The 15,247-nt window shown below is 34.0% G+C and overlaps 1 protein-coding gene across 1 annotated transcript; it reads right to left on the reverse strand.

The window, feature by feature from the left end:
* Window positions 1-411: 411 nt before the first annotated feature.
* Window positions 412-2,557, reverse strand: LOC139487127 (putative nuclease HARBI1). Its single transcript, XM_071272114.1, has 2 exons — window positions 2,288-2,557; window positions 412-1,459 (listed from the first exon to the last, which is right to left on the reverse strand). Exons 1-2 carry the CDS (start codon window positions 2,491-2,493, stop codon window positions 448-450), a joined length of 1,218 nt encoding a protein of 405 aa, XP_071128215.1. The 5' UTR covers window positions 2,494-2,557; the 3' UTR covers window positions 412-447.
* Window positions 2,558-15,247: the final 12,690 nt, after the last annotated feature.

The following is a 15,247-nucleotide window of genomic DNA, read 5'->3' on the forward strand; positions in this document are numbered from 1 at the left end:
ATTGACAACTATAGGTCACCATACAGCCTTTAACAATGAGCAAAGTCTATACCGCATAGTCAGCTATAAAAGGCCCAGAAATGACAAATGTAAAACAATTCAAACGAGAAAACTTACAGCCTAATTTATGTTCAAAAAAAGTGAACGAAATACAAATATGTAACACTTCAACAAACAACAGGCTCCTGACTGCTTACATTGTTATTACAAGTATTTGACAGGCACATTAACCGAATTCAATTAAGGACAAAATATAGGTCAAGTCAAAGTCAGTGAGGCATATTTCGGTCGAGTCCTTACTCCAAAGCTCTAATTCATTACATGTTTATTTCAGACTGTTTTGTCAAAAATACATAGAAATAATATGTACATGTAATGTGTAATGGTTAAGGCCACAGACAAAAAAGTTAATTGTTTTCAGTGAAATTTAATTCTGGTGGGTATTTCTCACATTAAACTTCTTGCTATTCTGTCTCTCTTGGATAGCCCATCAACATCATTTAGAGGTTGATTATTACAAGCATTTAATTCCTGATTTTGAGCATCATCAATAAAATCTTCTCCAGTGTCCCCAAACATTATACACAAGTTTTGTAGAACACAGCATGCAGTTATTACATCACAAGCGGATTGTATCTTTTTCACTTCAATAAATTGTAACTTCTTAAATCGTCCCTTCAGGATGCCAAAAGCTCTTTCTATAACAGTTCTAGTTGATGAGTGGACATAATTAAATCTTCTCTGTTCCGCATTTAGATTTCCAGTATCCCTGTATGGTGTTAACAACCATTTTTTAATTGGATATGCACCATCCCCTAAGATATGATTACTTTGGCAGGCAACTTCACCATTTTCCCACAATTCAGAATTTTTAAGTACACGAGAGTCGTGGACACTTCCTGGCCAACCACTATAAATGTGTGAAAATTTCATATTTGGAAGACAAACTGCTTGCAAAATTATGCTATGATAATTCTTTCTGTTCACATAACTTTGACCATGCTCCTTTGGTGCATTGATTCTTATGTGAGTACCATCTATAGCCCCGATAACTCCTGGGAATCCTTTTTTGTCTTCAAATTTTTGAGAAACATTTGCCTGAGAAGCTGCATCTAATGGCCAACAAATATATTCATCTTTAATTGAAGCTAATGCAGATATCACCCTGCCTCTGCAGGTAATAACTGTAGAATCAGATACATTGAAAATGTCAGAAATAAGTCTGATGTTCCCTGTATGGCCAAGATACCTTAAAGCAATTAACACTGTTTTTTCAAACGATACTCTTTCTGGTCCTCCAAATTGTGGTGAGCGTACTTGCATTTCCGGGCAAGCTGACAACACACGTTCTTTAAAACACTGGTCAGTCAATCGATATATTCTTCGAAAGTCTTCTGCTGAATAATTAGCTATGACACTTTGTACATAGTTTTCTACTCTGACATGGTTTTCCCTTACCCTGAAAGATACATTTAAAAACATTGCAGATTACAGAAAAAAAAAACAATAATAAACTGTCAAAATGAAAGTATTGATTTTCATGCATTCATTTTTGGAGACAGCACACTTTCGCAAACCAATATCCCAATTTGTTTGTTTGTAAAATGCTTTAAATTCATTAAACTCATTATTGAAACTGATGATATGAGTATACTTGTTATCTTAAAAATTACTGTTTGCAAATTGCTGCATTTTGTAGTCCGTAATATTGGCTTTCAAATATTCGGCTTTGAGCGTTCTTCATGAAGGTAAATCTAGAAAGCGCTTCGGACGCATGAAATTTGTAACGTGTTGATTTCATTTTTTTCCCTTTTGAAAAAAACTACTATGGACCATTTCATAACCTACCAATTGCAATATTATTCTCAAATAATGATCAATAATATGTCATAAGGGTTAATTCTCGTGCAACATGTTCGTCTTTTTTATTAGCCATTCATCCATGTGTGGTGTTATGTTCAGTCATGCAATTTAGGTATTTTGCGTTAAATTATTTCCCGTTGAACATGAATTGCTGTTTTTATTTCACGTTCTGACGAGTTCATACACCTTGCCTTTACCACCCACACTGATTTAAGATTAGGTTGGGGGAGTAGATAGTGTTGCATGCTTCTTTCTTACTAAAAATCAATGAAATGCCTCCTGTTAGGCCTACAACATCTTGTTTACATTATTTCGTACTGTCCTGGCACCTGGAACAAAACATCTTTGGAGGATGTCAGTAGTATTTTATGTTTACAAGTACCAAACAAAGAGTTATAGTTCTTTTTGACCAATTTATACTCACACAAATGGTAAACTTGATAAAATAAGAGCGGTGGTATGATTGTCATCATCATCGCTTTCACTTTCTGATGTCGGATCGTCTAAAAACTCCTCCAACATAAAGCATTTAACTAATTTAATTTTTTTGACTAATGTGGTCGCCATATTTGATTCTGCCGTGTATTTTTGCCTCTTCCGAGAATTTCTACCGGAGAGCTCCATTTCCATTTTTGTGGAACGTTCTCCAGTAGAGAACCAGTAGAGATCCGGAGAGACAGCATAAAAACAGCCCCCAGGTGGTTTAGACAGTAGAACACATAAAAAAACATGGCGTCGTTTAGTTTGCGACAAATAATGAATGCTGATATTATTCAGTGTGAGCTTTGTGATAAGCAGTTTGAAGGCGTGACAGCCTTTGTTGGACACCCCTGCAGGGATGATGAGCTTGATGAAGGTAAATCTTAGCTTGTAATAGTGCTCTAATTACGAGACACGATTTAAAGCGGTAGAAAAAAAAATAAAAAATATAACCACGTGTTTATTGTCTATTTTTTACTATTCCGACTGATATTTAAACAGAAAAAAATATTTCTGCGGTGAACTCGACTCCGTTGACTTAGCACGTTTTATTAATTAAGGTTCATCATAAGGTATTGAAAAATATGACCGTGTTTACATCTCAAAATTTACTATGAGTAGATAAACTGGTACATGATTTAGGAAATTTTTAAGGCATAGCAGGAAATAGATAAATACAAAGTATATGTATTATGGCTTTAAGAAAATTAAAAAAAATAAACTGGATTTTTTTCCAGTCTGCAGAAGATAGCAAAATAAACAACCACCCGAGTTTCATTTGATACGCTTCACTCATATACACAGTTTAAATCACCAATTGTCTGCAGATGTCAATTGTCCATCTACTGTCCATTTAAATCAATACTACTCACAACATGTATTATATGAGGGGAGATTCTCAAACCTCTTTCCTAACTTAGTTTATTTTGGCACCCTCTGCAGGAACGAAAAAAACTGGATAGCAAAATCTAATAAAGTTTATAATTCTCTAAAATATGAAATGCATACATTCCCACTTTCCTTTCTCAATTTTATTTAAAATTTATATATCTTAGTCCTGCCATTCCTTAAAACTTTTGCAGGTGCATAGGTTTTTTGTATATTAGAGTGACATTTGTGGTGTAAATACGGCCGTATTACACAAAAGGGTATAAACAGTTTTTGAAATTCGACGTTTGTTCTATTCGGAGTATTCCGTATTTTTACAGTTTTGGTATTAGTTTAATAAAAAAAAAATGATGTTATACACATACATTTGTATCTATGATGGGGTTATAACCCTTAAATTTGATTATTGAGATTGTATTACCATGATCATATGTGTCTTCCCACAAATAGTATTCAACTTATGATTTTGCGAGATTTGTTAGTCATTTTTTTAACAAGCGTGAAAGCTAGAAAGTTTTCCCTTCAGGTACATGTAAATATTCATACAGAAAATAGAGTATTGCCTCAAGAAGGGTGGACATGGGATTTCTGATTCCAATTTAACTATCCCTTCTCAATTTTGAACTCAACCCTCTTCCCTCAAACTCACTACTAGAATAAAATAAGTGAAAAGAAATTTCGCACAATGTGTTTTGTCGAATGTTAACGTTTAAGGAGCTGGAAATAGATAACCTTCGATGCCGGATCACTAGTTTCAATAGGGAGGCATGGACTGTCTAAGAGCTGTAGTTATGCTTCCGTGAATCCCTATATAATCAATCGAATTTCCCACAAAAAGGGGAGTACCACTCTGAATCCGTCTCTGACCTTACTTAAGACAGGATTTAAACGAAAATCCTGACACTCAAAATAGGGGGGGGGGGGGGTATACAAATGTCAAAATATTTTCGCGCGGCAGAACCACAGAAACAAATAATTATAAGCTTTGATATCAGCATGTGAAAAGAAGGCACTCAGCTAAAAATCACATCATTATCTATTGGTCACCCGTTTGTTGGAATACATGTATTTTTATTTGTTTCATAACCAAATCCACATTTATGAATATAATTGAGAGTGGACAGGGGTGTGTGTCAAGGAGTCAACAACCCGACCAAATAGCAAAAATCTTGCCAAGGCCATCTACGAGTCTTCAACACAGCGAGAAAATCCTACACCCGGCGGCGGTCTCCAGCGGTCCCTTAATAATCATGTCTACTATTACAGATCGTAGTCTTTAACTGCAAAGCAAATAAATGAATTAAAATTATAAGAAAAGACATACGATAGTAACAAATGCCAGAGTATGATTTTTTTCGTAAATTCATTCTTCCTAGTTACCCATGTCTGATTTCATTGAATTTATACAGGATACTAGTACATGTCTGTTTTAATTTCATACACCAAAATTTAGCCCTGAAATCAATTATACCAATAGATATACGAATATATGTTATGAGAGACAAAAGTTAAAATGGTGCCAAACGTTCTCGCTTTTCTAAAACAATAGTATAAAATCACAACATAATAAGTTTTGAACATGCTCAAAATTTTCCACCGGACAGAAAGGACGTCAATGGATAAAACGTTCACTTAAAGGACATAAAAATGGATATGGACGGCCGGACGTCTAACGGATATTTACATAAATGAGGCCGTTAGTTTTCTCGTTTGAATTGTTTTACATTGTCTAATCGGGGCCTGTTATAGCTGACTATGCGGTATGGGCTTTGCTCATTGTTGAAGGCCGTACGGTGACCTATAGTTGTTAATGTTTGTGTCATTTTGGTCTTTTGTGGATAGTTGTCTCATTGGCAATGATACCATATCTTCTTTTTTATATATGAACGGATTGAGAAAAAAAACATCCGTTCGACATTGGTTCGAGTTATCCGTTAAGGTGTTCTTTTACAATTTTTTTCTCCGTTAGGAGTCCATTGGTGTTCTAAACAAATAAAACGGACGTGTAACTAATGGCTAATGAACACATACAGGATATGCAACATATTCATATACAAACGGTACCTCAAAAAACGGACACCTAACGGAAGTGTACCGGATAAAACGGATGGACAAGATATACGGAAAATAAAAGTTGTCCGTTGACAAAATTGTTATCGTCCGATGGAAGTTCGTTTGACATCCGTTCTGTTCGGTACGTTTCCGTTTCTCGTACGTCGCCAAAATTTTGGCCATGACCATCACTGAAGAGACATGTATTGTCGAAATGCGCATCTAGTGCAGGAAAATTGATACTGTTAATGTTATTGCATATCCGGTGTGTATGTGCCCGTTATTCATTCGTTACGCGTCTGTTTTATTTGGTCAGTATATCAACGGACTCCTAACGGATAACAATTTTGTCAACGGACATTTTTTATTTTCATTCGTTAGGCGTCCGTTCTTGCTATTCGGTAAGGTGTGACAGACATGTTAAAAACTTTTAACGGACGTCCAATGGATGAAGTGTCTGTTGAACGTGCGGTAGGCGTCCGTTTGTAACGGTACTCGTCCGTTCTGCGTCCGTTTTACATCCGTTGGTGGTCCGTTAGACAGATTAACTAACGGAATGATAAACGTGCGTGGAACGGACATGAACTGAAGGATAACGGATAAAATGTACCGAATGTAAATCGACAATTTTCTCATTAGAAAAATAAATTATCGTATGTTAGATGTCTATAGCAACTTGAAAATGTTTGGCCAGGCAGAGTTATTACCTTATTTCTAACATTTTTTTGTCCTATTCCTAGTCCACTTCTACTTTTTAGCAGCATATTGAAAAAATAAATGAAACCAGTCAACTTCTATTTTTGGAACCACGTAAAAGGACCAATATATGAATTTGTCTTTTTTCTCCATTGTTGAACTTTTTTGTTGATAAAAAGATCATTATATGTCATTTTCCATATCTCACGCATTATTATTCCTCGGTCAATATCAGCCCTCGAGCCATGTGGCTCTTTGGCTGATATTGAACCTAGGGTTGATAGTGCATGCGATATGAAAAATGCCATGTAATAATCTCTCCCCTCTTGGAGTAATTACCACAAAGCTCAATCCCAGCCTTCCCTGTGTGGTATTGAACCTTGTAGTACAATTTTAGATAGATCCATAACACAAGTTATTGTAAAATAGTAATTTTAGTAAAATGCTTGGTTGTGGCCCCTAATTCCTGAACGTTTTGAGCAATTACATGTACCCCTTAAATCAATTTCAGCCTTTCATTTGTGATATGGAACCTTGTGGTACAATTTCAGGAAGATTCATTACTTCTCAATGTCATATTAGAAATTTATGAAAATCAAAAGGGTATTTACATCAACAGATATAAACAATTTATCAAAGTTGTATGAAAATTGATTAAAGCGATATTGAGTTATAATTGTCCCCCTTTTTTAATGGATAACTCGGAAACGTAAAATCAAAATTTATAAAAAAAAGAAAGGGAGCTCACGTCAATAGATATAAACAATTTCTTTAAAGTTTTATGCCAATTGGTTAAAGCGTTTTTGGGTTAATGTCCGACATGTTGACGACGGACGGACGGACAGATTTATACCATAATACGTCCCGTAACCGGGCGTATAATAATTCAACACGTTCTATACATTTGGCTTTACCAGTCTCCAACAAGAGAAATATTTAACACACACACACACACACATATTTATGTAGAGATATACACATGTCTCACTGAGTACTTCTAAACTGTAACAAACACATTAATGGTCCGTCTGGTGAAAGAATATTCCACTCATATAGACAAATGTTTTGTGCTAATGTTCATGTTATATTTGCCACTGAAAGTTTTGCAAAAATCAAGAAAACAATGGTAAAAAAAATAATAAATAGTAATAAAAGTTCAGATGTAGGTTCGAGTTTAGATCACTCAATGTGATCACTGTCGACAGTGATAAAGGGATATTGTCGGAGACCGTGACTGAAAAAGACATCTAGTTTTTTTACTCTTTATTCTTTGGTTCAACATGATATATCAGAGAGTGCTTAAATATTGGCACACCAATTCAATTATTTATTTTCAAATTAACTATCATTAATGGGGGGGGGGGGGGGGGGGGGTCAGAGGGGTCCTGATCCCGAAATCCCGAGGTCCAGAATTAAAAAAAAAAATCCTGACATCCCGAACATCGGAAAAAGAAATCCCGGATCCCGAAAGGGTCAATCCCGAAATCCCGAGCTTAAAAACACTTGATCCCGACGTCCCGAAAAAGGTCCTGCCCCCCTCATGATCGATCATTAATCAGTATTGGCAAACATAGGTGCATTTACCACAATGAAAGATAAATGTGATAAAAGAATATACATTCAAACAAAAAGAGGTGCACCAACAGAAAATAGAAACCACATTCTTACTCTTAATTTCATCGGATCTCAAAATTTAAACTCTTACCACAATTTTTACTCTGTCTAACAGTATAACTCAAGAAGTTTCTAAGTGTAACTCGAGCTTAAACTAGAAATCTTACTTGAAAAAATATTCGAAATCAAAATAAAACTGGAACTCGAACTTAATTTGTATCGATTATTGAGCGTTGTGTAATAACAGAAATGTTAGCCAATTTGAAATTTCTTCTGAAAACGGTGTCATTGAGGGCTTTTTTTTTAAAGTGCCGAGTTTGTGGCTTTTTAAACACGGCATTTCGGGTTTAATCTTCCCGGTGCAATGGACAAGTTAGTGAATTTATTCTGTTTCTAGTCTAAATGGAACGTGTTACTTTTCAGCCCAGATACCCTCAATCTTCTGAAGTAGAAGATTCTAAATCTGCAAGCCGTAAATTAATTCTTTGTAATACGGCATGAGGCACACATTAGTTTTTCCTATACAACAAATGCAATTAAGAAATTTAGATGACTCCAAATTTGACAATTACTTTTTAATAAACTGTTACTGTATGTTTAATAATGAATAATCAAAATACCTTAAAAAAATATTATTATATAAAAAAATATATAAATATATAATTTTAACCCAATAGTTCCAAGCATTGCAAGAAATGCTGCTATGCTAGCAACGTCGTTCTATAACGTTAAGAGAAAAAGTTAGAATTCCCGCCATAAATTGATAATAATTATTTAAGATTATTTCCACTGTAGCGGATTTAAAACATCGGTGACCCCCCTTTTTTATTAATGCTTTTAAAATCTCCCCTGAAGCTGCAACTAATGCAGAAGTTTGAAGGAAAAAACATTAGTAGATTTTTTTTATTTCAAGAAAAATCTATAATAAACGGCAATTAAAAATGGCGGGAAATGTAAAAAGGCCTTAAAAAATAAGGAAACTGAGAAAAATTAATGTGTATAAGATAAAAGTTACAATTGACTGTTTTAGTTAAACCAGTTAAACATCGTTTTTCAATAATTTTGCCTTCTTTTAGCATTTTTGAGCGCTATTTCTATATTACGGTATAACGCAATTCTTTACTTTTTGATGACGTCATATCTCGAAAACAACATCGGTGACCCCAAATTTTTTTTCGCCTAAAATATTGAAATAAGTATGATCTGTCTAAATGCAAAATTTCAATGAATTGTTAATAGTAGTTTAAATAGTGTGATTTTCCTTAACATTACTAAATTGGTGGCAGCAACCAAACAACAGGTTGTCTGATTTGTCTGAATATAAACAATTTTACACCTTATCAGATTTGCTCTAAATGATTTGGTTTCAGAGTTATAAGCCAAAATCTTTATTATACCCCTAGGCCACACCAATTTAATTTCTTGTTCTACGGATTTTTGGACTCCAAAATTTGGGGCGAGCGAGCGATTTGAAAATTTTAATAAAAAAATATTTAATTTGCAAATTTTTGAGGCGAAGCTTGAAAAGTACATAAAGGCGAGCGATTATAATTTTTTTTTGTAAACATAAAATAGTAGGTTTTGACAATATTAAAACTTGATTTATCACTTGTACTTTGACATTTCTTTAATTTCTGATGTATTTTTTCCCTGTTCACCAAGAAATAATTAAATCTGGTCTATGTATGTGTGACTGACAATGAGACAATTCTCCATCCAAGTCATAATCAGTTTGGGGGCAACCCCTTAATGTTATAAATATCCCTTTTACATGTTTTATGAGGGATCAATATAAGTTTTAATATATTTGTTTGTACAAAAGGGCTCATATTTTCTCAAAGAACTATATATCTATCTGGTATTAAATGTTCAAAACATGTCCAAGAATTTTGTAATATTCCTGGACTTAAAATTTACACATTTACTTTAACAGTTTTATATTATTCAAAATAAGTGGACCCCTCTTTTAGAAAAAAAAGTTGTTTAAAATATGATGTAACTCTCATCTTTTTGAGTACAAAATTCCAAGTTTTCAAAGGTTTTGTATAAAAGAACTATACAAATCCTTGGTATTTCTATTTTCTTTTCTACATCAGTAAAATGACCCCTTGTCTGAGGGAGGGTTGTTCTCAACCTGACAATAACAAACACAGGTCAAAGTACGGCCTTTAACACAGGGCTTTGATACATACCAAACAGCAAGCTATAAAGGACCCCACAATTATTAGCGTACACAATTCGAACAGGAAAACCAACGATCTAGTTTATATATCAAAATGGGAAAATACCAATGAACAACATCAACAAACGATAACTGCTGAACGACAGGCCCCTGAATCAATCAGGACAGGGGCATAAACATGCAGCGGCTATGGATAGTTTTGTTTCGCCAGCATACAATATACTTGCAGTTGAAGGCAAATCTTTGAGAAGTTCTTTGTACTTTATTCTAACAACGAACATTTTTTGATAGGGAATATAAGTAAGGGGAAAAGAAACCATTTTTTGTTCTTTACAGGTATTTCCGCTGATTAAATTTATATCGGAGCACTCCTACTTTAGATAAATAGGTTTCATGCTGAAACAAATATTCTCACAGATATTTACACAGTGTGGTGGGGTGCTTTTATGTTTAAAACCGTTATATACAGGTTAGACTGATTTTAAAAACAAATGTTGATATCTTTTTATAAAATTTACAAAAAAGCGGTGCGGGAAATGGACATGATTACATTTCCGGATGCGGGAAGCGGGAAATTTACGATGGACGCCGGACGCAAAGTGATGAGAAAAGGTCACTTGGCCCTTCGGGCCAGGTGAGCTAAAAGGCTAAAGCAAATGCTGCCCTAATCAGTTATGTCTCATAAATTGGCTTACAAACATGGTGAAGAATTAATATAGTCCGTTTCAATACATCAACAGTAATAGGTTTTCTTGAATCAACTCTTTTACCCAAACGCTGCATACCTTTTAACATGTTTTCCAAAAGGAATGATTTGCTATAATCATTCCAATTATGAATTTTCGACTTAAGATTAATTCCTGATAGATATGTTTTTGCAGTGGTGTAGGAATAACCATTCTTTGAAAGATGTGCAACGTAGCTAATTATGTGATCAACAGGCGTTGCCAACTTTCCTCTATTTGAAAAATTTATTAAATGAACAGATAGCATTTTCATAAACATTCGTTGTATTTGAAGAAACAGAGTCCTGTAAAAGTTTTTTCACTTCGTCGTTAAAAGGTTCCAGAACTCCACTGGAATTGGATGTGGATGATCATTGGCTAGTGGACATTCGTTGTATTTGAAGAAACAGAGTCCTGTAAAAGTTTTTTCACTTCGTCGTTAAAAGGTTCCAGAACTCCACTGGAATTGGATGTGGATGATCATTGGCTAGTGGTGCCTACACGTCGAAATATCTAATAATTTGCACGAGTTAATGCATCAGCAATTGCATTGTCCTTTGACAAAATGTGAACAGCTTTAAACTGAAAATTACCAATAAGTGAACAGCCAACAATTAATCTCAAAATGGACATAACGCGTTCAGATTTACTTGACTTTTTGTTTAAAATATTCACTACTGCCAGATTATCAATGTGAAAAAGTATGTTTTTCTTGTAAAATTGATCAAACCACAAAAATATTGCAAGTGCTATTGGAATGATTTCAAGGTATGTAATATCTTTAAATATTTCTGATCTATTCCATTCGTTAGGCCACTCGATAAAAGTCCATTTACCATTACGATAAGCTAATCCACCAGCACTATCTGATATAGTTCAAGATCAAAATTTGAAATCCATCCTATGTCATTTATATACGAATTCCCATTAAACTGTTCCAAAAATAATTTCCACATTAATAAATCATTTTTTATGCCTGATGCCACCCTAATAAAATGAAACGGTTTTGAAACTTTGCCCATGGTTGAATACAAACGACAACTAAACGCTTTTCCAGCAGGTAGAGCCTTTGTGCAGAAATCTAATGAACCACATATTGACTGCAATTCTTTTAACGTTACTTTTTTCATGGCTGACAACTTAATAATTCTGTCTAAAAGTTCTTAAACTTTTTATGTGGAATTTTAACAAGCCTATTAACCGTATCAATTGTAAGACCCAGATATTCAATCAGTGTAGTTGGATCTTCAGTTTTTTCATTAGCAAGTAGGACTCCTAAATTTTTGCAAATTTCAGCAAACTGAAATATCAGTGGTTCACATTCATCAGAATCTGATTTGCCACCAAATAAAAAATCATCCAAATAGTGGTCTATATTATTTGAATCAGACTTGCTTTTTAAAACCCAATGCAAAAAGGTTGAAAACTTTTCGAAAATAGCACATGAAATTGAGCAGCCCATTGCCATTGCCTTGTCTATGTAGTATTTATCTTCAATTTTAAAACCAAGTAAATCAAAATCTCCTGGCTAAACCGGAAGTAATCTAAATGCTGACTTAATGTCCATTTTTGCTACTTTAGCACCTATTCCAAGTTTCTTAACCATATTTACAGCATTGTCAAATTAAGAATATTTAACCGAGGTAAACTTTTCATCAATGAAATCGTTAACACTGCTCAAAGGCGGATATGATAAATGTGTAATTAGACGAAGTCCCCCAGTTTTTTTTAGGAACTAATCCAATAGATCATCTAATATTAGATATTGGTCGTTTACAAAAAGGACTTGCTGTTCTTCTTATGGTATTTCAGATTCAATCTAAAGTCTAGCTCCAACAGGATTTGACAAAACAAATTTTTAATTTTTTGATTCAAATGGAATTCTTGGTCCATGATAATTCAAATAAATCAAAATGTAAATCCATTAAACAAAATGTGTTTGTCCTGTTCATTAGGATAATCTCTTAAAATTAACTGCAATTGTTTAATATTAACAGGTGAATAGCCCATCTTCTAAATATCATGTCTATCCTTTGACAAATCTGAAAGAAAAGTTAATTTCAATTCATTTGATTAAATCTAGGTACTGAATACCTTGTGTTAAATGGTGGCCTATATCTATTTTTTTAACAAAAGAAGGCCTGTTTTGTCGAAACTGGTTAGACATTTGAGGTCTATTTTGGTTAAACATTGGTGGCCTCAATCATCCAAATTGAAAACCTTGGTTACCTTGTAACCTGTCAAATCTAACACATGATATTTCATACAGTTATGTCTATAAAAACACTGAGATTTCTGACAAAATCCTTTAAAGTTGAAATCATAACAAGGTTTTTGTAAGTTAGCCTGATAAACTACAGGATTAGGCGTGCCTTGCTATCCCTTTGCAATGAATGTCAACAAAAGAAAGCCATCAATCTTAGATCAAGACTTGGAGTGATTTAGTGATACACGTAATCTAAATTGTCTATCATACTGGTAAACTCTGTCAAAAAGAGCATCTGATATAGCATCTCTTATGATTGACATGTACGTAAACAAGTCTTGTGCTAAGCTAGAATGCCTTTGAAGTATTTTAGAAAAATTTGCAAAAGCTTCAGTCCATAATTCAATGTTATTTATAGTATTGACCTTTGAAGGTTTATTGGAAATGAAAAGCATTCCATTTTCAATAGTAACACTTTGTTCCTTGTCCACATTGCTATAATATTGACTATTTTGTTTTAGTAGATTACCAAAATCAACATATTCAAAATTCCAATTTTTTTCTTTTATTTGTTGAGATACAATTATATCAACTTCATTAGCACATGGCATTAACAAGGGGCCAGTATTAATTAAAGTATTACCCGGTCCAGCCTGAACAGCCGTAGTTTTCAGCTGTTTCTAAGGTGGAAGCTGATTAATAGGCTCAACAGGTTGATCTGGTTGCTGATGCGCTGGCGCAGCACGCCTTCTATTTCCACGTCTACCTCTGTTGACCACTTGGACAACTTCTTCATGGACGGGTTCCTCTTCAGGTGCAGGTTCTGCATGAGGAGCAGGTTGTTGAACGTCAATAAAGGTAGGAAAGGTATGCGAATTAAATTAACTAAGCGTATAATCGTAAGCAAGCCTACAAAAGCATTTCATAGCTAATTCAATTAGAATATTCAATGCTACAATGGTAAAATAGAAACAAAAACCTACCGATAAAAATATCATGTTTAAGAACTGTGAATTAAATGCTAAACCACGAAGTCAATGAAATGAAACGGTAATAAATAAGCATACAAAAAAAAGTCATATAAATGTAATATTGAATTGACATAAAACAATTCATGTATTTAATAGTGAACGTACAGGGAAACAAAATTACGACCCCATATGCAAACACGTCTTAAATTTAAAGTTACCTGTTTTACTTTATCATTACAGGTTAAGAGTTTGCTCTTTAAATGTATACTATATTTTCAAATTGAATTTAAATGCATAAACGGAAACGTATTTAAAGTATAATGAATAAACGAAATCAACTTATCTTATTAACGCTCTGGTCCTATTCTTGTGCAATCCTGTTGAAAAATACTCGTGGAATGAAAATTTAGCGGGAGCACGTCCTTACATATGACCAAAGTCCACGAGGCGCTTCGAAGCATATTCTTTCGTATGTTTAAATATATGGACTGACGTACATCTGAAACACAATAAACAACTAAATGTATTTTTAATGCAATTAATCAATATAATTATTAGATCATTAATTATTTTTCTTAAGTTCTACTGTAATTCATTTTAAATGCTTCCTTTTTCATTCCATTTAAGATTTGGTCAGTTTTATTTTCTAACTACTTTAGGGTCCTTTTACATTTAGTTAAACGACGTCTAGTTGTAGCATCTGAGGACTTTAAATGTAATTTTTTTAAATGTTTATGTAGCCAATCTCAATACTATTATTGCAATATCATTGTTTTTTTTATAAGGAGTTGCCTACTTGACAGATTATTTTTATTTCTTTTTTACATTAAGTATTTTCTATTTCAACTATAATGCCTACGTTTGATTGATTGATTATTTGTTGCTTGACGTCCAGTGGCAAATATTTCATGCATTTTCAGGACGAGAACAAGTTCAAAATGAATACAATAGGTAGGTCTTGTCATAGTAGAGGCCAATTGGGATGAAGTTCGGGGAAATTTGGACTGTCACTGGAAAATGGGGTATACTGGATAGGGACAGAAATTTTGCCACCATAGGGTCCTCAAAGAGTTGTTGCAAGGGTTCTCAACGTGCAAAGAGCGTGGCACTCTCTTTACACGAGACATCGGATTTAAAGTCCCCATTCTGACCGGACGTGACTGCGAACTTAATACATCCCGAACAGCCAAACGAACGCCCCACTTCGGCAAGCGTTTTACTGTCGGTCGGGAGAAGACCAAGTGACCATATATTTATTACCCAGTCAATCTTGGGGGTGCCTACGTTTGAATCTCCTTATGGTTTTGTCTTTTTTTTTTAACAAATTTTGAATTCACCGATGCTTTATTATTTTGTCAAGAGAGTAATTTCGATGTTTCTGAGCTTTCTTTTCATGGTTATAACTATATTGCTGTTTATTCAGTTCATGATTTTTTTCATTTAGTTGAATGGTGTGAGACTGAAGCATTACATTTTCTATAATATACCTCTTTAAAGTTTCAATTTTGTCGTTTAGTTTATTATTTTCTTTTTTATTTTATTACTTTTAGTTTATATGAGAAGAAAGAAA

This window comes from Mytilus edulis, chromosome 8, assembly GCF_963676685.1.
Source record: "Mytilus edulis chromosome 8, xbMytEdul2.2, whole genome shotgun sequence".
NCBI lineage: Eukaryota > Metazoa > Mollusca > Bivalvia > Mytilida > Mytilidae > Mytilus > Mytilus edulis.

Bases quoted from the DNA above. Each gene is read 5' to 3' on its own strand.
- LOC139487127 (XM_071272114.1), bottom strand. From the start codon at position 2,493: ATGGAAATGGAGCTCTCCGGTAGAAATTCTCGGAAGAGGCAAAAATAC. The intron at 1,460-2,287 runs GTGAGTATAAAT...TGTATCTTTCAG, and splicing joins TTATCAAGTTTACCATTTGT to GGTAAGGGAAAACCATGTCA.